The following is a 23,843-nucleotide window of genomic DNA, read 5'->3' on the forward strand; positions in this document are numbered from 1 at the left end:
AAAATCATGATAAAAACATAGAAAAATATATAAAAATAGCAGCTGAAAGACTATATTAAATATGGATGACAACTTGTACACCGTGAAAATTGTAAAGTATTGATGATACAAATTTTTTTCCTCATCGTAGACATAAAATTCAACCATTAAAATGTCGTGCAAATTTTAATAATAAATCGTTACGATTCGTGCTTAAACAGAGTATGTAAGTGGTTACTATAGGTATATTTTTAAAAAATTCCATCTTTAGGGACGGATACAATGTGATGTTTAGGATGATTTTATATTCTTCATCACTACAATCTTAAACATCTTTCTTGTTGTAATTGAGTAGGCTCAAATTGTAAAATTTCTCTTCTAATATTACTCAAACATCCGTTATTGCATTCTTAAAAATAAAAATAACGTCACATGATTGAAATATATTTGTAATCCTTTACAAATAAAACAAAAAAGAGCGAGTTAAAAAAAATTAGTTTGTGAAAATCTTTTTTTTTTTAAATTGCCCCCCTTTAACTTTGAAATTAAATTGATATATTTTCCTCTAATTTTGTATTCAGTACCTTCTCAAGTATTGATTCACAAATTCAGATCGCTTACATAATCAATCTGTGAAGTATATCCTAAATTAAACGTCACGATGATCCCATTCAAGATCATGTGGAACGTTGTGATGGCGGTGACTCTGTTTGTTCGATGATTCACAATCATTTTCACAGTCACTAGTGTCTAAATCATCATCATGGAACGAATCATCTTCAGAGTCAGAGCTTATTGAGTCTTCAGCATCTTCATCTCTTCGAATGTATGTATTACAATTATTTTCAGATAAATGTTCCATAGGATTAACTGTTATGGCAAGAGCTGAATCATCCCAGGCCATTTCAGTTTCAGCTGCAAGCTCGTCTCCAGCGGTACGACGTCCCTTAGTTGCTCCTCTAACTCTAGCAGCTCCCACAATAGCCATAAGTAACAAAAAGGCTATACAAGCAGCAGCTACAATTGTTATTGCATGACTTCCACCTGTTCCAGTAATACTTTTAGTGTTTTCTCGTAGGGCAGTAGTTGCATATTCATCAGGAGTTTCAGCATGATAATGTGATAATTGTGCATGTCCTGGTAATGGCTCGAGTATTTTTGAAATAAGTGGAAGCTCTAAAGTAGGTTGCGGCGCAAAGGTTGGTTTCTCTTTAGGATGAATTACGGCCAGAGTTTGAACATATTCGTTGCTAGCGAAACGTCCGCTTAGCTCAGAACACGTTAATTTAAATACACGGTCAAGATAGTAAGCTGGTTTATGATTAGTATATTTAATAGATCTAATTAATTTTTGATAATTATAAGGAGTATCTGCGCCTGACAATACTACACCGTCACGGTCAGTTCTTGCAATAATCGATCGGAATTGATGAAGAGTATCAATAGGTAATTCTAAAGACTCATGATCGGGATTTAAACTCGGATAAACACTTACAGCACATGCATCTAATCGAGCAGCGGAACCTGCAGTGACTTTAGTATCTGGGAAAATTCGAACACCGGTACGGAAATCAGTATATTCCCGTGCAATAAAGGCTGTTCCATTTACAGTAATACCTGGACGTGGAGATGGCAATACAGTAACATAAGATTGGACTGAGGGAATTATTAATGGACGCGCTTCGTTTCCCTCACATAAAATACTTGTATCGATTCGGAAATTACGACGACCAGGTGTTGGAAAACGACGTGTATTAAAATAGCCAATACGACGTAAAAGCGTTTCTACATTTGTGTGATTATCACCATCAATCCGTACTTCAGTTAAATCAGAATTAGTTAGTAGTTGTGTACCAGGCTGAAGTAAATCCATAGATGGCACATGAACACCCTCTTGACAACGTCGTAGACATGTTAATACTTCCGGTTTCTCATTATGTCCGATAAGTACTGACAGACCAGCCATATAACCACGGAAGTGATGTTTTGTTTTATTTTCAGAACTTTGCCAACATGCACCGACAACTAGGGTAGTATTTACACCCTTTGCTGGATGTAATGGCCAATCGTCAATTACCTCAGGATTTTTTTCATCTGCTTTCCATTCTTTACCGTCCACAAATAGCGTTACTTGAGGGAAGTCTACTTGAACAGTAAAATGGTGCCATCGGTCATCACATACCTGAGGAATTTTCCATCGCCATTCAGCTGGGCGGAATATGTTAGGATCGCTTTCAGAAAAATCACGCCTCAAAAGAAGTATTAGTCGGCAGTTTCGGATAAAGAAGGCATAATGATGGCGGTTCATTTCTGTAAAATAAATTTTTTTAGTCAATTTAAAAAAAGAAAAAGATTAAAAAAAAACCAGAAACTTACTATGATCATCTGCAGCACATAAAATATGCTCCTTATCGTGAATATCTTGCCGTAGTCGAGGTCGATGCTTAATCCAAACTCCAATACTGAATTTTTGTGCCAAAGTATGGTCTAATCGATCAGCTGGTATTATAGCGGCTGAATTGATGCCATCGAATTCGAATATTTCATCCGCTTCTCTTCCTTCATCTCGAGAAAGTGTAGAAGTCCAAGTGGTATTGGGTCCTGGAGTAGGTAATAAGTCAACACTATCTCTAGATGCTCCGCAAAGTTTTCTTTGACTTTGTACGCTATAAGTATCACGATCACAGCCTTTTCCAATATGATCAGTGGCAAGAGTTAAAGTTGAGCGAATATTTCTTAATATGCAAGGAGCATCGCACAACTCAAGTCTTGCAGATGGAATTAGTGGTTGGGGTCCTGCGCCAGGAGCATAATCAACTCGTTCTGGAATTCCACGCCAGCCCGGTGAGCAAATTCGATTTACTTTAACGGTTACCATAGCAGGAGATGACTGTTTCATACCACAGTCATACGCTACAACACTCAAAATATAATTATGTGACCGCTCATAATCCAGTGGTTCTGTGTTACGAATAACACCCTCATTGTCAATAACAAATGGTTGATCAGCAGTAAGAATTTCATATTTGCATACATCACCAAATTTAGGGGTACAATCACGATCTGATGCTTTTACACGAACTACTTCTTCATATAGCCGACCTTCATCAACTGTACTTACATAAGCAGGCTGCAAAAACTGCGGCGCGTACTTGTTCACATCAATTACAGTTATATGTACAGTTACACTAAACAAAAAAATTATTTATTAGTTTGTTAGTAAGTTTAATTAAAAACAAAAAAAAATAGTTATTAGAAATTGGAGCATACTTTTGTGATTGTGCTCCATTACAAGCCACTGCAGCAATGTCGAATTTATAATTACGACGCTTTTTACAATTGAGTTTTTCCTGTAAAGCCCGTAATTCCGCATAACCATTTTCTTTGAGAGTTATGTCAAATGGTGCATCACCATGATGTTTATTCACAATACGATATGAACATATTGTTGCACCCAATGCATGAATTTGGGGTGTGACTTCAACAAGAGTTTCATTTTCTTTAATGAGACCATGGTATCCATTGTCAAGTGAATTTAAATCCAAATAAGGAACTGTTACAGAAAAAAAAAAAAAAATTATCAGTACTTTCCAATTTTACCAAAATATCAATAAAGTTAATATTTAATAATAATTTGTTATGTAATCTGATGATTCACAAAGTTACAATAAATGGGGTAAACTACTCAATTATTGATATTTATTATGTTTCACTCTCGTTGATCGTTATCATACTAAAAACGTCAACTAGTTGAGGGGAGTTAAGATTTATGATCAATTATTAATACCCAAAATATTAAATTACAGTAAATATTCACTCATAGTAATTCAAGAAATAGTTTTAACATCTGATTTGATTTAATCTAATCAACTTAGATTTATTGGAAATCTAACGAAATGGATGTAGATTGTTGAGGGGTTAAAATTCAAATGTATTTGATATTATTCAAAAATAATTTTTAGTTAGGTGTGATCAGATTAGATCATATCTACTTATCACTACCAACTCTTTTAGGTTTATGACACTCATCTAATCTCATCAATATGTATATACTGTCATTACATTCGGAATATACAAATATTTGATCAATATATACATATATATATATGTTTATATTGATTACTAAATTTTTATAAAAATTTGGAAAACAGTTACAAAAAAATATATATATTTCATAAAAATAATAAAATATAAAATATTGATTGTTTTCAAGGACTTTTAAAAGAGTTTTATCGATTTTCTACAAACTATATTATTTTTTCATGAACTTTAATTATAATTATAATAAAATTTTTTTTTTTTAATAAATATATTCTCTAATTAAATTGCAAACTGACATTACAATTTTTTTTTTTTATTATAAACTAAATAGGAATAAGAAAACAACACGAAAAATTTACAATCAAGCTGAAAAAAAATAAAAATTATGGAAAGTTTTTTTTAAATAGAATTGCGTAAATCGTGTAAAAAGCGCATAAATTTCAGAGTTTTTCTGAGAAATATTTCTATTAATGTATATATATATATATATATATATATACCTGTACATGTATATGCATACATACATACATCATTACATATATTATATATTTTATTTGCATATGTCTGTACGAATTTTCAGAAACTGTTAAATATTAAAAAAACGATAAAACACAAGACATATACGATTAAAAACATGAAAACAAAAAATAAGACATTTGCAACATAGTTAATAAAAGGTAAAAATACCATCATCGCTGTTAAAAGAAGCTGGTGACCAGGGTTGAAGCCTAGCATATGAATATCCTATGACTAAAATGATGTAAAACACACTTGAACTTATAAACATGTCTTTATTGATAATTAGTCAATGATTAGTGTATTGAGAAATAATTATTCCCACATGAACTTGTTAAAAATACATTACAGTTTTTTTTAGACTTGTCTGCGACAGTATACAATCACACAGTCAATATTTTAATGAGGATATCGATTTGTTAAAAAACTACTTTCAGTTTCTGCTACTGGGGAGGCTATGTTCCTCTTCTCACTGCGATTTGTCGGATCATTGACGCTCTCTGCAAACCGGAAGTACAACTATTTTCATACACTAAGCAAATAAAGATCAAAAAGTCAACCATTTTTGTTTAGGTAGTCTCTATTTATCTCTTATCAATACAAAAATTAAAAACGCACAATTGTCTCTATTATTTGAAATATGTAATCTCAAATATTATTGTTTTGTTTTAAAATATTGGATTGTGATTATCGGAGTTTGACTTTTGTTTTTATTTTTATTAGAGTTAATTTTGACTTCCCGCCACATGCGGTTGTTACAAGAACTAAAAGTTTATCCCATCATCTCTGTTGGTAATAGAAAATATCGTCGATAACAATGAAAAGCATCAACAAGTGATAATTGCGCATGTCCTTCACAATGGTTTGTAGTTGACATAAAGAAAATACATCAAAAAAACATTGTTTTGTTTTTATGCTAAAATTAAACTCCAAAAAATTACAATCAATATGATTCTAACATGAATACAAATAAGAATATCAAAATAGACTTGGTACCAATAATTGAAAATAATCATAACGATAAACCAAAACGTTTAGTGAAGTTTGTTGAACAATATGTAAAACGAGTAAGAGGTTTTAGTTCTCAGTATGGAAGTAATATTAGTATTTCTTATACTGCATATAATCTTGTTGGAAGTCCTTCCAAATTCCCAAATTATGGAGACTTTCCGCAGGCTTTTGTTATGGTGAGTCGAATCGGTATTGTATTTACTTTTGTTCATGGATTTGCTTGCATTCATCATATTGAATACCTTCCCAGAATATAAAGTCACCTTTGTGGTACTGTAGATAGTACTTTGAAACAGATGTTTTTACGAATAATCTTCAGGGCTTCAAACTTTCTTTGTCATTGTGAAGAAATGCTAAAAATGCTTTATTCTTAAAAACAGCTCTAAAAAACTTATATAAAAAATAATGTATGCTATATGTATAATAACTAATAATAAAAGAACTTATTTTTAATACTTAACAACTCTGGGTAATATTATTTATTTAAAATTTAAATTTCAACAGAGAACGTATGGAAATTGGTGGGATCATGCACCATCACGATCAACGGATTACATGTATCAAAATAACGAACTCATTGACAGTCACGATTATGTTGGTACGTAAATACTACAAAATCCTTATAATAAATATTGTTAAATGATATTTTTTTAAATTTTAGATATTGAATATTACACAGAAGTTTATCCTATTAGAGTATCGATTTATGAAACATATAATCCGGGTAGTGTAATCAAAATATGGGCAAGAGATTCTTCTGGTCATTGGTTACAACTATGGTCTGGATTTCCACAAAAAATATCTCATAAGCCACGGATATTTTCACCACCATTAAATTCATGCAAATTTAAAACTAAAATTTTACGAATAGAATTTAATCACAGTTTATTGGATTATTATACTGAACTAGATGCAGTATTATTGATTGGAACAACCGAGTTGTTGCTTCCACATGATAATTTTCAAACCATCAGTGTCTTGTTACAACAACTAGGTAGTCATTATGCAAATCATAATGATTTATACAATTTGACACCTGATAATTTAAAAATTAATTATGACTTAGAGGTATTCAAATCTGATCTTCCAAGATACTGCGCTCTTTATAAAAAGTATTATTCTTATTTCATAATTATTTTTTAAGTCATTTTAAGTAACTTATAATATTTCTTGAAAAAAACCGATTTTTAACAAAGACTTGATTTAGAAAATGATCTCATGTGAATATTAGATTGGAAAGAACGAATAATGTTTGAAGATTTCATTAAATATTGAAGTTACTTGCAATGAGTTAATTTATTAAACAAAAGTAGTTCAACGTAATTTCTAATTTTTTTAAATACATACAATTTTATTGCAGCATAATTTTTGATAATGATTTAAAAGGGACACTAGTATCTCAAATCAAATTGAACTGCCAACATCTTCCACCAATCAGTGAATCTATCAATGTTCTACAACGATTTTTACAAGATGATTTTCTAAAATTAATAAAAGACATCAACAATTCATCGGCATTAACAACGACACAGCCACTAACAACCTGTGTTAAATCTGTAAATAATCAATGCTTCAGTAAATCTTGTGGAAATTTTTGTATATTGCCGGTAATTATAATTATTACATAATAATTTTTCAGGAACTACATATTTTATTAATTAAAATCATTTGATATGTTTAAAGGATGAAATGATACTAAAAATATTAAGTAATTTAGACTTGAAGTCACTATCACGAATTAGTAGAGTCAATAAATACTTCAACATGATTGCACAAGATACTCTACTGTACACTAGTCTCAACTTGAAGCCTTATTGGTATTGTTTCAATACAAGAACTCTGGAATTGTTTATCCCCAAGTGTCAACTTTTACGAAGACTTGATTTATCTTGGTGTGGAAATGATAATTTTCTACAATCACAAAATATTGCTAATTTTTTTACTCTATGTGGGCATCATTTGACACATCTACGATTAAACTGTTGTCAGTTTGTTAATGATTCTGTGATAGAAACAATATCAACTACTTGTGAATATTTAAAAGGTAAATTATTTTATTGTTATTACTATAATATATGTTATATTCCTACTTATTTTTACAGAATTATGTTTGCGTCACTGTACAGCAATAACAAATGATGGATTCTATTACTTAAGTAAATTAAACAATCTTGAACGATTAGAATTATATAGAACTTTGATAGAAACTTCAAATTTATGTTTAATATTAAGAAACAATCCTCGTATGAGACATTTGAATTTAGCAGGGCTGACTGATTATTTAAATATGGATGTGGTGGTAGAAGAAATTACTTGCTCTTGTCCATATGTAGAAAGTATTGATTTCTGGAAAATTCGTACCCTGACTTCGGCTGGAATCCGAACACTTTCTTCCTGTGTCAACTTACGTGAAGTTGATTTCGGTTGGTGGTAAGAATACATTACTCATGGTAAAGACTAATATACAGTATTTTATACTGTAGGGTAATGTTTACCTATTTTCTTTTCCATTAATAAATAAAAGATAAATATTTATAAACACATGTTAACTTAAAATTTTTTTTTAGCACTGGAATCACCGCCATTGGAGATGCTTTAAGAATATTTTTTGCTACTTGTCGTCATTTAGAAAAGGTTTTTCTTACAGCTCTTAGGAATTTAAGTGATCGTGATATAGAACCATTACTTTTGTGTCATCAATTACAACAATTAGATTTACTTGGAGCACGATATCTTACTCCGGAAATCTGTATCCGTTTTTTATTGTGTTGTCCTAAATTAAAATTAATAGATCTTAGCTTTTGTGATTCCATAAGTGATACTAAAATAGAAGAATGGCGAGAATTATATCCACACGTATCGATAAAACGAAGTTTTAGACTAACCGATTTTCATGTTGGAGATAATATGTAAATGAATGTAAATATAGTTAAGTTAAATTAACTAAAATATAATCATTAAAGACATTATTTTATTAAATATAAACATTGTTAAAAAAAAACAAAAAATGTTATTATTACGTCTTTGCTATCAGTGATACTTATTTTTTATATCTAAATTTTTTTCTTGATTTTATGTCAAACTCATTTATTTCTTTTTTACCATACACTGAAAACGATGTGTATTTATTTTCAGCGCAAAATTCCTTTATCCGATTTTCCATATCTTTCAACTTATATTCATACAATTTTCTTTTTGGTATATGTCTAAATGCATAAGTCCAATCTTGAGTGTGTTGTATGTCAGCAAGTATTGCTATCATTTGATTTAACGTCAAACTTTTTCTCGCACCAGCACCAAAACGTAGATATTTATCAATGGGTAATTTGGCGTGACGAATACGTTCTCGTTTAGCTTTAGCTAATGTATCTGATCGGCCAGATACCTAAAATTAAAATAGTAATAAAGAACATTTATTTTAACTAATTATTGATAACTTGAAATATTCATATATTTATATCTTTCGAGAAATAATTCAATAGAACAAAATAATTACCTTATCAACGAGTGCACCAATAATGTATATCGAATCATAATCATAACGTTCCAATGTATCATTACTATCTGGTGTCAGATATACTAATTTGTCACGATCAAATAAATCTAAATATGATTGTTCACTTACAGTCAATGGAAAATTAGAATCGTTCATGGTTGGTATATAACTCAACAACTCTTCATATAACAAACCATTTTTGTTGATATTACAAAATGTAATATCCAAAGGATTCGGATGTACACGATTTGTAGCAAAGGCCAGCATTAATTGTCTAGCACAATTTTTAACTTCTGCTCTTTTCATGTTCTCTTCAAAGCCACAATCCATAATAACTTTTTGACCATACATCATAGCTTTCATAAGATTCCAATTATAAAGTTTATTTATGTTGGTTTCACGGTATCGTAAAAAAGGTGAATTACATCCAAGTTTATACTGTAGATAATTCGGTATATTACTTTGTTCCTGTGGAAGCTCAGCTTCTTTAATTTTCATTTTCCGATTTTCTTTTTTTTTCTCAATGCCAAATAAAAAGTCTAAATATCTCCTATTTAACATAAATACATAATAACAATTATTAATGACATTTTATTAAGTTAATCTTTAAAGAGACTTACTTTCTTTTACTTCGAGAATCTAATAAAGTGAGCTCTAACATTTGCCGGTCTTTTATATGACTTGGTACACTCTCACCGTTTTGTCGCATGACTTCTATTTCTAATTGAATCATTTGATATTGTTTTTTATTTTCAGGATTTTCCAAATATTTTTCCAACTTTTCACGGGCAAGTAAATCTTTGTCTATTCGACTTTGCAAGCTTGTCGATGATTTAGTGCAATAATAACAAGAAATTCTCTGAGGTACATTGATTATTTGCGATACTAAAATTGAATTTTGTACAAATTGTTTTGTAGTTCGATTATTACTAGGTGACAACACTCTTCTCAACACGGGCAACATCACTATTCGAATAGTATTCATTTTTTCATCAAAAAAATTCTTTTAACTAATTGTGTAAAAAAAAAGTACTCAACATAGCTTGATGAAAAAGGTTAATGTTAACGCTGCGTCACATGTAAACTTTTAAGACATTTGAGGTTATGATAGGAAGTTCTCTCGTTTTGAAGTGTAGTGCCACATGGTGGCAATTTTCAACTCACAATTGCAAAAATAGAAAAAAATTCACACTTTTTTAGAGAATTTTTACCCCTATAGGTCGCACAGTCTTTAATTTAATTTTTTTTATTATTATTCGATAAGTCATATTTACTTTACCAACAACACTGTTGATAATGTAGTGATTGATAAAATGTTGGCGCCACTGGTGATGAACTAAATCAATCTCCAATTGCAACGGTATGGCAGTATCGCATGTCAAGCAAACCAAAGAGCATTTGTCAACAGTGTTTAGGTTAATATTTTCATTACAGTTTATTACTTCGAAATATTGGATGTAATACAATAATAAACGTAGATACGTGAAATTAAAATTGTAAAAATATTTGTGTATACAGTGAAAATAATGGCTAGATATTCGAGTGATTCTGGTTCCGATAGAAGTAGTAAACATCGTCGTAAACGCTATCATAGATCAAGGTTAGAAATAAGTATTCATCATTTACTTTCTTCTTCATTACTGATTTAACTTATTTGACGTTAATATCTTCAAGATGAATCGTTATCGACCATCATTATTTATTCCGCCAATTTCTCTATTTTTTCTTGTTCTATATATGATATTGAAGTTTTTCCGTGAAGAAAATGAAAGAAAAATTGAATCATTACAAAAATATCGTAACTAGTAAATTTATTTTATTTTTTATTTACTTAAAAATTAATATAAAATGAATATTACTACAGAATTGTTATATTTGGTGTTTAGATCAAGTAGTTCGGATTCCAGTGATAGTTCTTCACATCGAAAGCGATCTTCAAAATACTCCAAATCCCGTCATCGTTATAAATCTCGTTCAAGAAGTCGTGATAATCAAAGATCTTCTAAGAGCTACAGATTCTCTCCAGGAAGTTCAAAAGACAAGGATAGATCACGATATAAATCTCGTAGATCTAAATCTCGTTCCCCAGATCGAATGAAAAAGAAAACTAGATCAGTGTCAAGAGAAAAATCAACCAGTCGATCCAGTAGTTCTCAATCATTCATAAAAATATCTTCAGAAAAAACTCCAAGCGTTATTGTAAAAGGTAAAAATCATGTATAAATTATATTCCATAATTGTATTTCCAACTGATTTGAAATGTTTCAATAGAACATACAAAATTGCAACTTATTTCTTTTAATGAATTTTTTACAGATGAATTTACGATTGAACCCAGAATCAAAGAAAGTATCTTAGAGGAAATAAATGCAGACGAATTCGTTCCGAAAAAATTCACTTCGTCTGCTCAGTCAAAAAATAATAAGAAAGAAAGCAAAAGCATTGTTATTGACATCACAGCTGAAACTATCCAAGTACCACCAGTCCCTAATCTATCCGTCATTTCTGATAGCATTTTTCATACTTCTGTAAGTTATATTTTTATCTAAAATATTGTTGATAAATTATTTCAAATTTTACTTATTGGTTTATTTATTATAGATTCTAATGGATCAAGAAGCCCGGTTTGATAAATGGGTTAAAAAATTATATAATTTAAGGCAGAAAGCTATGTCAGATTTAATGTCCAGCACAATTTGAAGACTCTTAATTCATCATAAATGGAAGGGAACAGGATTCCATCAAAAACGTGTATGCGTTAATTCAAAATATTTATTTCACGAGATTTCATCGAATAATTACAGTAGTATCTCTTAAAGATCCGATAATTTTGGGCTCTCGAATACTTTTAAGTAAGGATTAAAATGAGTTTGCAAAAATTTATTGAAATTGATCCTCTGAGAGATTCTACTTTAATTATTAGAGAACAAACCTTCTTTCTATATGTGCTTAATTAATAAATGTATATAAGTATTAGATTCTGTAATTAAAAATGTAAGCTGTTAATAGAACAAGTAATGGATTGAATAAAAACATATATTTTTAATGATCAATTTTATTGTTTAAGTTTATTTACTCTATTCGATTATTCAAGTAAGTTATAAGTTATAAAAGTAAATGATAATTATGTTAAATTATTAATAATTCATAAATACTTTATCGTTTAATTTTTTTTTAAGTAAAATTCAAAGATCGAGATGATTAAAATCATTAATAAATAAAGAATCTTTATTTTGCGTATAATTGAATGCTCATCGGTGATCGACTAGGTATGTAAACAACCTTTGTTTACAAGTGTTTGTATCCGGTATTTCTCAGAATTTTTAACAACTTTCTCTGACTCGATTGATCTAGAAGCTTCCATATTCTGTCTTACTTTATGTCCATTCAAATATTCATTCAAACTCTTGTCAAGATGTTCATCAACGTTTTATTAACAAATAAAAATACGAAATATTTATCAAAAATTAAACAATTATAATATCGTAAGACATCAATTTGATTTATTCAATATTAAATACAAATAGATCTAGTTTACGAGATTTATTTTAGGTTAATTGTTTACAAAAATTAAAACAATTCTATTTCACAATAATAATAATGGTTATTTTTCTTAACGTTTAAATCAATCTAATTTTTTACTACGAAAAATATTGAAAGTAATAATTATTCATATTCGATAATTGAAGGAAAACATCAGACAATTAGTTACTAAAAATATTTCAAAATTGTATGACTCTGAAATATTATCCTATAGAAGGTAAACAGCCATTTTACATTTTAATTGTTTGTATTTCTATTCCGCTAATTTATAACATTAAGTTCAATATTTCATCTTTGTGTCTTAGATTATTGCACAGTGGTTACTCATTATTCTTACTCTATGTGACTTGTCAAATGGTAAATAATAAGTCACCGATTGCGTGACTTTGTATGTATTGTACGTCAACGACAATGATCAGAAGACCTTTGCAAACCCGCCTCTTCAATATGACAAGTCTGGAAATTGTAGATCACGCAAGGATTGGCCTGCTTCAACCTTTCTTATGTGGATGCATTTATTCATTCTCCATATATTGATTCATAATTATACATATTAAGAGGACCAAGCTGACATTCTGTCCAATAGTGTGAGTAATAACCCAACTTCAAAATTTTTCAATCCGCGTGACTTTTAGTCGTCTTTCTTCAATAACCGTTACTGGTAAATCATAAATAAAAAGATGTTCGTTATTGCAGAAATTATAGTTCTTCTTTAATTATGTGTATGCACGATAGAAATATTTTTTGCCTTATTCGTCTAAATTGGCCAATGAATGTTATGTACATAAATACTAAGAATTTCAAGACTTTCGTGTTTTATCGTTGACAAAATTTAAAAAAAATATCAGCTGATCAGTTGACGATATCATCTACAGTATTTTTCAAAAGTAACTAAGCCATTATTTTTATACCTTTATATAAACAATAACATTCTTTAATTTTATATTATTATCAATAAATACAACTGTGACTTCATACTTTCTCTTTTAAGTTTATTTTCAAAAATTACTTCGTGACTCTTCTTCACCTATTAATTAAATACGAAGTAAAAATTCTTCAACTCACCCTGAAAGAATACAATTTAAGAAATTACTTTAATAGAGAAAGTTTGAAATCTCTAACTGTGTTATCTACAAAAATTGTTGATTGTTTTAACTGATAAGAATTTTTATTTTTTCTAGTATTGCTTTCAACCTGAATAAAAGAAATGGCAATTTCACTTGGAAGAATGAATGTATTCAATCAAAGACTTCAACCTTTTCATTGGAGATTTATCATCGATAACGGATAATATGATTATTTTTAGTGGCCATTCAAAGTCGTTAAAACAATTTTAGCAGTGACTGTATAGAGAAATATGCCCTGGTAAATCTGAGCTTGCGCTCTTCTATTATGACAGATATTCTTCCTTCAACCTTTACTTTGGAACGTTAGTTAGAGGTGTAACGTGACCTAAAGATAATTCTAAACTGGAGCAAAACAACAGTTGTTAGAAGTCAAACAAATTACGTATCAATGGATTTAATTATGCTTCAATAATCACTCTTAAACAATTTTTAATGAAGATTGATGTGTTGAGAGTTCTGAAAGGATCGTTATTCACAAGGAAACCTATTTCTCGCTACTTAAAAAGTTTTCTTAGTGAAGTTTAATTATACGAAGCAGGTAATTAACTTCTGGATTTATTGGAAATTTTTAATTAAGAATTTCTTTTTTCATTATTTTTCGTTATTAAAATTAGTTGCTGTACGTTGGCGAAAGAGGAAATATGAAATCACCGCGAAAGGGAAAGGATAAAGGAAAGAGCGATAAGAAAACACGACGAAGTGCTGCACAATTTGAGACTAAAGTACTGGTAGATGAAGCAACGGGTCATTTAAAGAGCAAGAATTACAATAAAGCATTGTCTTTGTATCATAAAGTGAGTACATTGTTTAGAAAGATTATCGTGGATTTAACTCGAAATCGGCACATTGGTAAGAAACTAAAAGCTTTTTTATTATGTTAATGTTATCAGCCATTCTATTATCTTTATTTTGCTACATTTCATTTAGATTTATTTTTAAAAAAGATATTCTAATATCAATTCACATCAATCTTCGAATAATCTGAAATTAAGTAATTGCCATAAGTTTAATCAAGAAATTATAATCTTACTTTTACTGCAATTTGTTTTCTAGAATGTTTTTCAAATGATTTTTTGAAGCAAGTATATAAAGTAAATAGAAAGTTTTGTTGAACGAACTTTTTAATTAGCGCATGTGAGGATTTGCATCAATGTATATATATATATTTTTTTTTTCATTGAACTTTAGCTTCGTGAGGATATATAAATCCGAGTTTGAAGAATGCATTTTTCATGAAAAGGTATAAATGCTTTAACGTGTAAATATTTAACTGATGTAATTTGTTGTTATTTGCATAATTGATAGCTATTAAGATTGTAAGTTAACATGGAAGATTTTAATTTGAAGAGGTAACAGTTTTGTTTATTACATTCAAATATGAATTTTTAGTCATATCGTGAATTGTAAATACTTCGTTTTTGAAAATCAATCGATAATTCAATATATATATTTATATGTATTGATTGTAAATTTTATTGTCTTTTTAGTTCAATTTGTACTTATTACTCACAATCTAGTAAAACAAAGGTAAGATGATCTTACTTGAAATAGAATAATCATAACATTAAAAAAAATGAATTCTGAAAAACTTAACCTTTGATTATATATTGGATATTTCGTTTTTTTAAATTATTCAAATGAAAGAAGAGGCAGTGTTCTACCTATTATTTATCAATTCTAAAGTCGTTCCGTCCTGATTTCGTAGACTTTTTGGATGCATGCATTCTACACCCAAATTAATGATTAGTCTACTGAAACGTATACTTTTCTGAATTTCTTGAAAATTGACTGTTCAAATGTAAATTCAAAAACCTAGAAAGCATCATTTTGTTAAGTGGTACATTTATACTGAGGAGATTAACATAAACTTTGAGAGATTCTTTCAACAAGTAGTCATGAAGAAGAGCTTTGGTGGGTTTAGGAATGGTGACGACTTGGATGTATAAATGACCCTTATGATCGCAACAGGTGATATCGTGCATGATTTTTATACCTCACGTGATACGAATGGCACTGATGTTTAGAATGTACGCACGTGGAGTAGAAACATTTTGAAGGATGATGACGACACGAACGGCGTTGCCAAATGTGGCGGATTGTTGACTGTTGCTAAGACAACCAGGCACCTAGAAAAGGTGTCGATATCTACACGTAAAGTAAAAATCTAAAATCTAAAATTTTTACAAAAGTTTATACAGTTTTTCTTTGCTTACAAGGTGATATTTTGGTGAATTATATCATCTCAATTTTAATTACAACCATGGAAGTAACAACTGAAGATCGCGTCATAACTCAAGCATCAAGTATTCTAAAACCAACACTCCAAGACAATGATTTTCTGCAAAGCTTCGTAAGAATTGGTTTAGATGATTCTGGAGATAGTAAAAAGAAATCACATATTATGGAGCAGGTGCGAAAAGAGAGCAAGGAAAGCGGAAAAGTTGGTTCTGATCACCAGGATTCAGTCAGTAGTAGAAGAAGTAGAGATGATAAAAAAGAAATAGTGAAACCGACACGGAGAATAGGAAAAGGTTCAATTGAGTATGAACTTAATGAACAGAAAAGTAAAAAAATACGTAAAAGGAGAGCAAGTGGAGCACGAAGACAAGAAGAAGTTTATACTGACAAAGATCGTGCAGCAGCTGTTAACATGGGTACCCGTGATATAATTCAATCGTTGAAAATTAAACGTCGACAAGATCGAAGCAAGATGATGCAAATACCAGAAGAAGCGGAACCAAGTTCTATGCTTGCACTTGGAACTCGTGAAATGCGATCAGGAGATCTCAACGTAGCTCTGGGCTGTATCAATAAGGTTCAATGTGCTTTGATGATTGCCATTTGTTTTCAAATCAATTCTTTCTGATGTTTATATTAATAACTAGTACATTGCCTACATATTATTAAATCACAAAGTCAATCGTCATGTTGACACGCGATCAAGATAATACATTACAATATAGTTATAGATAACTATAGATCTTAAATAAAATAAGCAAGAAAAAAAGATTTAGGGGAAGACCATTGCAATGCCATTTTAGGGAAGACGGAGTATTCCGATAATCTATCACGATTTATGATGTCTCGAAATAACACGGTACTGCCTGACTCCGGTACGATTAGGGGGGCGGAGTGGGTAGTTACTGTTATTAGACTCATATAGGTACCAACTAACTATGTTCACCAAGATAATCTTTCAGCAAGCTATAATTTACTTGCAATTTCCAGAAATTCGGCATTTTGTTGCATTAAAAATTGTTATGTTGAACTTTTTCTAATTGTAACTCTGTTTTTTTGATTTATAGGCGTTGGAACTGAGTCCATATGATAAGAATGCACTACTGGCAAGGAGCAAATGTTATCTGATGCTTGGAGAACCTCAAAAAGCTCTAGAAGACGCAGAAGCAGCTTTAAATGAGAAAATTAAAGATCCTAGTAATGCTAGAGCAATGTATTATAAAGCTGAAGCTCTCTACCATCTTGGAGATTTTGAACTGAGCTTAGTTTATTACTACAGAGGCATGAGGATTAGACCAGAATTTGATCAGTTTCGTCTTGGCGTTCAAAAAGCTAAAGAAGCTATTCAAAATATTCTAGGAGGTAGTTAAAAAGAAAAAAAAATATTTTTTTTTTAGATAATTAATTATAAATGGAATGGTGTTGTTGAATTATAGATAATAGTATTCCAATTAAGATTGATTTCGCAAAAGAAACTGAAAGAATTGATAAGTTAGAAGCGCCACAAGTCGCAGTAGAATCTGTTAAAATAATGGAAACACCACAGAGCTGTGGAATAGTCGAGAAAAATGATGAAATGTCTGTAGAAAAAAAGTCAAATATTTCTAATGGAGATAGAAGAAAAGATTCTTTACCTCTAAAGAGAAAAAGCAATGCTCCGAATCTTCTAGGTCAGCTGAACGTTGACAAAAAATATCTGCAGCATCTTCTAAAAAGTCCAGGTATGATACAACTATTACTTAACATTACTATTATTATTTAATTTTGTAGCTTCATTCATTTGATTTTAAAAACATTAGTATGATAAACCTGTATTCATTTGTTTTGTTGGCTTTTCAAATTTAAATGAGCGGAATACGTGAGCAATTGTATAACATAAGTAAAAGTAGACGACATGAGTCTTCAAAGTGTAAATTTCCATCACCTTCGTTTCACTTACTCGAAGAACGGGAATCTCAGTATGGTTACGTGACTGGAATATCTGGACCTGTAGTAACAGCCGAGAACTTGCCAGGTGCTTCTATGTATGAAATAGTTCGAATAGGTTACGACAAGCTGATGGGAGAGATTATCAGGTTAGATGGTGGAACATCAACAATTCAAGTTTATGAAGATACTTATGGAATGACTGTTGGTGAACCAGTGATGAGAACATGTAACCCGCTTTCTGTAGAACTCGCTCCAGGCATTTTAGGTAGCATCTTCGATGGCATTCAACGACCCTTAAAAGATATCGCCGAGAAATCTAAGAAAGTCTTTATTCCCAAGGACATTTATTTACATCCAATTGATCGATCTGTAACGTGGGAATTTCAGCCTGCTAATATACGACCTGGAACGTTAGTAACTGGTGGAGATATTTATGGAGTCATTTATGAGAATAACTTGATCGAGCACAAACTTTTAATTCCGCCAAAAATAAAAGGAAGATTAAGTTACTTAGCCCCAGCTGGAAATTATTCTGTGGATGATGTGATGTTCCAGATAGAATTTGAAAATAAAATTTATAATCAACCAATGCTTCAATTATGGCCAGTAAGGATTCCTCGACCAATTTGTCGAAAAATGTCGGCGAATAATCCACTCTTAACAGGCCAAAGAGTGTTGGATGCATTTTTTCCTTGTGTTCAAGGTGGAACAACAGCAATTCCTGGAGCTTTTGGATGTGGAAAGACTGTATTATCTCAGTCATTATCAAAATACTCCAATTCAGATGTGATACTTTATGTTGGATGCGGAGAACGAGGTAATGAAATGTCTGAAGTGTTGAGAGATTTTCCAAAATTGACCACAGAAATTGGTCAAACTTCTGAGTCCATTATGAAAAGAACTATTTTAGTAGCAAATACCTCAAATATGCCAGTTGCTGCTAGAGAAGCATCTATTTACACTGGAATCACAATATCAGAATACTTTAGAGACATGGGATATCATGTATCAATGATGGCAGATTCAACATCAAGATGGGCTGAAGCTCTTCGAGAAATCAGTGGAAGACTTGGAGAAATGCCAGCGGATTCTGGTTATCCAGCGTACTTAAGTGCGAGATTAGCAAGTTTTTATGAACGAGCCGGGAGAATTGTTTGTCTCGGTAATCCTAAACGTGAAGGATCTGTGAGTATTCTTGGAGCTGTTTCACCACCAGGAGGAGATTTTTCTGATCCTGTTACAAGTGCTACTCTCAGTATTACTCAAGTATTTTGGGCTCTTGATAAAAAATTAGCACAAAAGAAGCATTTTCCAGCTGTCAATTGGCTTGTAAGCTATAGTAAATATTTAAAGACTTTGGATACTTTTTACAATAGAAATTTTCACGGTTTCAATGAACTTAGAGCTAAAGCAATGGAAATTTTACAAGATGAAGAAGATTTAATGGAGATTGTTCAACTTGTTGGAAAAAGTTCGTTATCTGAAAGTGATAAAATTGTTCTTGAAGTTGCGAAAATTCTAAAAGATGATTTTCTACAACAAAATAATTATTCTTCTCACGATAGATTTTGTCCTTTCTACAAAACATTCGGTATTTTGAAAAATATCATGTTGTTCTATAATTTATCTATGAAAGCCATCAAGAAAAATGATAAAAATGAAAAAATTACTTGGGAAAAAGTTCGTGATAATATCAAGCCAATTATTTACCGTTTAGGTTCTATGAAGTTTCTTGATCCTTTTGAGAAAAGTGAAGATGAAATTAAAAATAGTTTTAATCAATTATACGATGATATTGTAAATGCTTTTGCTAATCTTCAAAGTTAATCAATAAATCTTATCAATGTAGCATCTCAAAAATGTCTTAGAATATTTTATCGATAGAAAATTAATTCAAGATCGTAATTTTCAAATAATCTGATAAATTATCATAATAATATGCTTTGTTTTGTTGTAATTGTTTAGATATCAAAGCTGCCCATCAAGAATCTGCAAAACACATTACCAAGTATGCTGAGGAAGGCATATCTTTTTTAAAAAATCGCCAAGAATTCTGGCGCCAACAGAGATCGGCAACTCAAGTAGCTATGAAGTAACTTTCTTATGTTTAAGTAAGTATAATTATCAAGCTTATTTACTAGATTCCTTATCCATTGAAAAATATAAATTAAAGATAATTTTAATTTTCAGGTAAATGCAAATAAAATAACACAATAGTTAATTATTTTAAACGTCGATTTTTCTCCACATCTTAGGTATTTATATCATATTATGCAGAGTTTGTAATGATTAGATAGAAATGTTAATTAACAATGTAAACTGATGATGAAAATAGAATATTTAGAATTCAATCAGTTGTTTAAAGGTACTTTGTACTTCAGCTATCTAACAATCAATTTCGATTTAAGTGTATATATCTATTTCGTGGCGAAATCTTATAGTGAAATCTCTGACTTCACGATTTCGAATAATGATGTAGAGCGTTTCCAGGATATTTCCACGGGCAATGCGTCCCAAGGAGGTCGGTAGCTTTCGAGAAAGCCGATTATCGGCGCGTGTAGACCCACTATAAATCGTGATAATACCAATCTATTTCTTTACACGCGGCCCAATTGATATTGGTCTCATGTAAACGAAGTAGATCGACTTTCTATAACACACAAACACTTGGGAATATCCCATTTATGCTAATCGCGTGATAAGTTTTGTAAGATAAAAAAAAATTCATCAAAAAAAAAAGGAAAAAGAAAACAGAAATGAAGAAATTGAAGAAAAATAAAATGGATATTAATCTGTAATAAATAATAAATATTTGTGAACGAGTAGATATAGTTTCTATAAATCAGTAAGTACTTTTTTACACGAGAAATCACTGTTAAATGCATTGATACTATAATTAATAATTTATTTACAGACTTTTTATAGACGTAAAAAGTAGTACATACAAAGAAGAAAGTAAAAAAACGATGTAAGTGAAGGGTTTCCACTAGTTAAAAGCATTAGTGCTTCAACGTTGAGATCACTACTTAAACTCCCATCACGTGATCTTCATCCTCTTAGTTGTTTTCATTTTTCCGTAACGATATTATTCCTCTGAGAACAATCTTCGACATTAGCTGCACGATGTACATCTTTTATTTTTTGTAGCCCAGCTTCTTAAGTGCTTTTAGATCCACACCGCCGTAGTAATCCTCACTGAGAAATTTATCGGTTTATAAAATATCTTCAGAATAGCCAAAACATTACCATATTAAGGCAATACAAATATCTGGTAGGCTTAAATGGATTATTTATTCTAGACGTTGGCTTAAAAAATTGTTTCGATAAGTAGTTAAATTAGACTTTCAAGTAAATTTACGCTCAATCAGGATAGCATTTTACTTGTAGGATCAATTTACTAACAAATGAACTAACTATTTTTGGAATTGACAATATTATCTAATTTAATATACTGGACATTTTAATTCAATTTGTTTAAATAGATAATTTTTAATTTACTCTCAATTTACATCTATTTGTTAATGAAATGATCCTAATTTATGGTTAGTAAATTAAAAAAATAAGATATACATAATCTACATTAGAAATTCATGCAGTATCGGTGTTTAAAGAGGGTGCAAAATGCAATACACCGTAATTAAATTTTTTGGCTTTTTTTTTATTTATTAAGTTTTCTTATTCTCAATTAAAAATAAACAAAAGAGGTCAGAGAGAATGAGGGATTTTTGAATGATTTGAAAAATAGAGTGATCAAGAGTCAATTTTTTTTTTATCTTTTATATATTTATGTTTCAATTATTTTCACAGCTTTGGCACTCCGATGTCATGACGACTCTTGATCATCTTGGGGATGATGATGTAGAGAAAAAAAGGAAGGAAAGGGTTGAAAGGAACACATGAAAGTTAATGAAATTATTCCTGAAGAGGTGCAGGCCTCGAGGGTACAGGTGTTGGCCTAGGTTTGCCTTGTGGTTTAGGCACGTTTCTTGATTCTCCACCGCTCTGAGAAATACCAGTAAGGAGTTCGCTCTTCCTGATGCTCTTCAAATCCAGGTCACCGTAGTAATCCTCACTGTGAAGCAAACCGAGAAAACCGAGGGTCAGGATCTCATGCGTGTGCAACAAGAGATTAGTGTGAGTGGTTGCGGTAAATAATAAAGTTTCATTCATTTTCGTTAGTTGCAAGTACTCAAGACAAAGAAAGTTTTACCATTACACCCTTATTTGTCTATTACTTGCAATATCTATCCTTAAAATTTCCCAACGCGACTAGTTATAAATTTTGCAGGATTTTCAATTATTTAAGGAATTCGATGGGTATAGTAATGATGAAAATATAATAGTGGAACTTACCATCCTGGAACATCTTCGGGATCTTCACAAGCACCACTGCCATCAGCATCACCAATTTTGAAGACTGTACCAATAGGACATCCGTATTCTCTTGCAATACCATCAAGACAGATGTAATATTTTCTACAGTCTTCGGGATGTGCGTGTCTAGAAAAGCTTCCTGATGAACCAGCGACCTCACCTGCAGCTGGACACGTGAATCCTCCGGCTACCTCTGAAAATTTCATTTAAAATTCATGAAGAGCGCTCAATAGTCTCCGTTAAATAAGGTTTGACTTGCATACTAATTAATAAATGTAATAATGATGTGACCGTTATGTAAGGAAATACGCAAGAATTACATATTAATTATTAAAATAATAATAAAAAAGATTTTAATGAATTCAAAATTAATGTACCATCATTTCTGCATTCAGGAACTTGGTCAGCCCACATACAAACTCGTGCTTCACGGTCATAAGCAAGACCAGGACTGCACTGATATCTAGAAGCTTCACCATTCCAACAATTCCAGAATACGTCGCATTTCTTTTCATCTGGGAAAATACCATAGAGCCGAGAACAGTGGGGTGTGCTAATTGGTGGTTCAAGTTGTGTCCTTTCGCCGCACTCAACGTTATGTAAATAATCACAATTTTCAGTAAGATACTTGGAATCTGATGCATCAAAAGCAAGACCGTTGCCGCAAGTCTTTAATTCAGCGACATTATTGTCGCACTTCCAGTACTTATCACATGATGAGTGATGAGGGTAAAAGCCAAAGTCATCAGGACATTTGAATGATTCTTGTGCTTTGGATCCTGTAACATACATTTTTTAATCAATTAATTTTCATTCGATTCAACCAATTAAAATTTTTTACTCATCCATACTTAACAATTCTTATTAAAATTATTTAAATAGAATGGAAATGTTAAAAATTGTTTGGTATTGGTACATGATTCTCGAACATTACTGCGATCTTATGTAAAGGGGATACAGTGACTTTCGCCAAGCACTTTCACTCTTGGAGTAAAGCCTGAGCTCGACAGTCTAGACTATCAGCATCCCGTTCACTCGATCTCAGTTCAAGCACCAGCGAACTTCATTATAAAATAGTTAACATGGTAAAAATACCAATAAAACCTGATAATTCAAATGAGCTCAGGTTTTTCGAATATTCAATAATATTTTTAAACTTCCAGTTGTAGGACTTTATCAAGCTTACACTTGAGAAAAGTAGTTTGACATGATAATTAAAATGCTAATGATCACAGAATGATTGAAAGTGTACTATCACTTCCTGGAATCACTACCAATACAAAATCTAGTCTATCTGGACACACACTTTCGGACACTGTTTCCCCTTATCACTGTTTTTAAAGCTCCTTTGATTGTATTACATACCGACGATGAGGAGGGCAGCTATCACGACGTATGTCTTCATGTTTATTAACTTCTACCAAGGATTCGTTGAAGATATAAAACTAAAAGTTTATTAAAACTAAGTGAGGATAAAATAAAAAATAAAAACGAGTTGTTAAAACTTGATAGAATAGATAGTAACCTCTGGTAAGAATAATTCTGTTAGCGCCCTGCCAGTCCTCAGCTTTATATAAGTCATTGGTCAC

The 23,843-nt window shown here is 31.0% G+C and overlaps 6 protein-coding genes across 7 annotated transcripts; 3 read left to right on the forward strand and 3 right to left on the reverse strand.

The window, feature by feature from the left end:
* Nucleotides 1-206: 206 nt before the first annotated feature.
* Nucleotides 207-4,994, reverse strand: Cals (calsyntenin-1). Its single transcript, XM_035081123.1, has 4 exons — nucleotides 4,708-4,994; nucleotides 3,250-3,532; nucleotides 2,356-3,167; nucleotides 207-2,289 (listed from the first exon to the last, which is right to left on the reverse strand). The coding sequence occupies exons 1-4, from the start codon at nucleotides 4,805-4,807 to the stop codon at nucleotides 629-631; spliced, it is 2,856 nt and encodes a 951-aa protein (XP_034937014.1). The 5' UTR covers nucleotides 4,808-4,994; the 3' UTR covers nucleotides 207-628.
* Nucleotides 4,995-5,376: 382 nt separating this feature from the next.
* Fbxl4 (F box and leucine-rich-repeat gene 4) lies at nucleotides 5,377-8,548 on the forward strand. Its single transcript, XM_035081181.1, has 7 exons — nucleotides 5,377-5,723; nucleotides 6,052-6,145; nucleotides 6,209-6,659; nucleotides 6,908-7,154; nucleotides 7,231-7,591; nucleotides 7,650-7,977; nucleotides 8,115-8,548. The coding sequence occupies exons 1-7, from the start codon at nucleotides 5,496-5,498 to the stop codon at nucleotides 8,458-8,460; spliced, it is 2,055 nt and encodes a 684-aa protein (XP_034937072.1). The 5' UTR covers nucleotides 5,377-5,495; the 3' UTR covers nucleotides 8,461-8,548.
* Nucleotides 8,549-8,555: 7 nt separating this feature from the next.
* rswl (roswell) lies at nucleotides 8,556-10,284 on the reverse strand. The gene is made up of 3 exons (XM_035081182.1): nucleotides 9,664-10,284; nucleotides 9,044-9,593; nucleotides 8,556-8,932 (listed from the first exon to the last, which is right to left on the reverse strand). Exons 1-3 carry the CDS (start codon nucleotides 10,026-10,028, stop codon nucleotides 8,588-8,590), a joined length of 1,260 nt encoding a protein of 419 aa, XP_034937073.1. The 5' UTR covers nucleotides 10,029-10,284; the 3' UTR covers nucleotides 8,556-8,587.
* A 128-nt stretch (nucleotides 10,285-10,412) lies between these two features.
* Nucleotides 10,413-12,096, forward strand: LOC118065749 (serine/arginine-rich splicing factor 4). Its single transcript, XM_035081232.1, has 4 exons — nucleotides 10,413-10,643; nucleotides 10,930-11,249; nucleotides 11,360-11,571; nucleotides 11,645-12,096. The coding sequence occupies exons 1-4, from the start codon at nucleotides 10,570-10,572 to the stop codon at nucleotides 11,741-11,743; spliced, it is 705 nt and encodes a 234-aa protein (XP_034937123.1). The 5' UTR covers nucleotides 10,413-10,569; the 3' UTR covers nucleotides 11,744-12,096.
* Nucleotides 12,097-15,333: 3,237 nt separating this feature from the next.
* On the forward strand, nucleotides 15,334-19,976 carry LOC118065723 (V-type proton ATPase catalytic subunit A-like). Its single transcript, XM_035081192.1, has 5 exons — nucleotides 15,334-16,528; nucleotides 17,019-17,313; nucleotides 17,388-17,672; nucleotides 17,798-19,702; nucleotides 19,846-19,976. Exons 1-5 carry the CDS (start codon nucleotides 15,974-15,976, stop codon nucleotides 19,974-19,976), a joined length of 3,171 nt encoding a protein of 1,056 aa, XP_034937083.1. The 5' UTR covers nucleotides 15,334-15,973.
* Nucleotides 19,977-20,768: 792 nt separating this feature from the next.
* Nucleotides 20,769-23,785, reverse strand: Gasp (Chitin binding Peritrophin-A domain-containing protein Gasp). 2 transcript variants are annotated; one of them, XM_035081216.1, is made up of 4 exons: nucleotides 23,620-23,785; nucleotides 22,632-23,033; nucleotides 22,234-22,447; nucleotides 20,769-21,075 (listed from the first exon to the last, which is right to left on the reverse strand). In XM_035081216.1, the coding sequence occupies exons 1-4, from the start codon at nucleotides 23,657-23,659 to the stop codon at nucleotides 21,015-21,017; spliced, it is 717 nt and encodes a 238-aa protein (XP_034937107.1). In that variant the 5' UTR covers nucleotides 23,660-23,785; the 3' UTR covers nucleotides 20,769-21,014. The 2 variants fall into 2 exon arrangements, with proteins under 2 accessions (XP_034937107.1, XP_034937106.1); XM_035081215.1 differs by lacking the exon at nucleotides 20,769-21,075 and adding an exon at nucleotides 21,518-21,952.
* Between the last annotated feature and the right edge of the window lie 58 nt (nucleotides 23,786-23,843).

The sequence above is a fragment of the Chelonus insularis genome, unplaced genomic scaffold (genome assembly GCF_013357705.1).
Source record: "Chelonus insularis isolate UGA/USDA-ARS -01 unplaced genomic scaffold, ASM1335770v1 contig_321_pilon, whole genome shotgun sequence".
NCBI classification, from domain to species: Eukaryota; Metazoa; Arthropoda; class Insecta; order Hymenoptera; family Braconidae; genus Chelonus; species Chelonus insularis.

Excerpts from the sequence above, each read along its gene's own strand:
- Cals (XM_035081123.1), bottom strand. The coding sequence starts at position 4,807 with ATGTTTATAAGTTCAAGTGTGTTTTACATCATTTTAGTCATAGGATAT. Across the intron at positions 3,533-4,707 it reads TTCTTTTAACAGCGATGATG|TTCCTTATTTGGATTTAAAT; the intron begins GTATTTTTACCT and ends TTTCTGTAACAG. Across the intron at positions 3,168-3,249 it reads AATGGAGCACAATCACAAAA|TGTAACTGTACATATAACTG; the intron begins GTATGCTCCAAT and ends TTTTTTGTTTAG.
- LOC118065749 (XM_035081232.1), top strand. The coding sequence starts at position 10,570 with ATGGCTAGATATTCGAGTGATTCTGGTTCCGATAGAAGTAGTAAACAT. Across the intron at positions 11,250-11,359 it reads TCCAAGCGTTATTGTAAAAG|ATGAATTTACGATTGAACCC; the intron begins GTAAAAATCATG and ends AATTTTTTACAG. Across the intron at positions 11,572-11,644 it reads ATAGCATTTTTCATACTTCT|ATTCTAATGGATCAAGAAGC; the intron begins GTAAGTTATATT and ends TATTTATTATAG.
- LOC118065723 (XM_035081192.1), top strand. The coding sequence starts at position 15,974 with ATGGAAGTAACAACTGAAGATCGCGTCATAACTCAAGCATCAAGTATT. Across the intron at positions 17,314-17,387 it reads TATTCAAAATATTCTAGGAG|ATAATAGTATTCCAATTAAG; the intron begins GTAGTTAAAAAG and ends GTTGAATTATAG. Across the intron at positions 19,703-19,845 it reads TGCTTTTGCTAATCTTCAAA|ATATCAAAGCTGCCCATCAA; the intron begins GTTAATCAATAA and ends GTAATTGTTTAG.
- Fbxl4 (XM_035081181.1), top strand. The coding sequence starts at position 5,496 with ATGAATACAAATAAGAATATCAAAATAGACTTGGTACCAATAATTGAA. Across the intron at positions 5,724-6,051 it reads TTCCGCAGGCTTTTGTTATG|AGAACGTATGGAAATTGGTG; the intron begins GTGAGTCGAATC and ends AAATTTCAACAG. Across the intron at positions 7,592-7,649 it reads TACTTGTGAATATTTAAAAG|AATTATGTTTGCGTCACTGT; the intron begins GTAAATTATTTT and ends TTATTTTTACAG.
- rswl (XM_035081182.1), bottom strand. The coding sequence starts at position 10,028 with ATGAATACTATTCGAATAGTGATGTTGCCCGTGTTGAGAAGAGTGTTG. Across the intron at positions 9,594-9,663 it reads GATTCTCGAAGTAAAAGAAA|GAGATATTTAGACTTTTTAT; the intron begins GTAAGTCTCTTT and ends TATGTTAAATAG. Across the intron at positions 8,933-9,043 it reads TTGGTGCACTCGTTGATAAG|GTATCTGGCCGATCAGATAC; the intron begins GTAATTATTTTG and ends TTTTAATTTTAG.
- Gasp (XM_035081215.1), bottom strand. The coding sequence starts at position 23,659 with ATGAAGACATACGTCGTGATAGCTGCCCTCCTCATCGTCG. Across the intron at positions 23,034-23,619 it reads AGCTGCCCTCCTCATCGTCG|GATCCAAAGCACAAGAATCA; the intron begins GTATGTAATACA and ends TGTATGTTACAG. Across the intron at positions 22,448-22,631 it reads TCCTGAATGCAGAAATGATG|AGGTAGCCGGAGGATTCACG; the intron begins GTACATTAATTT and ends TGAAATTTTCAG.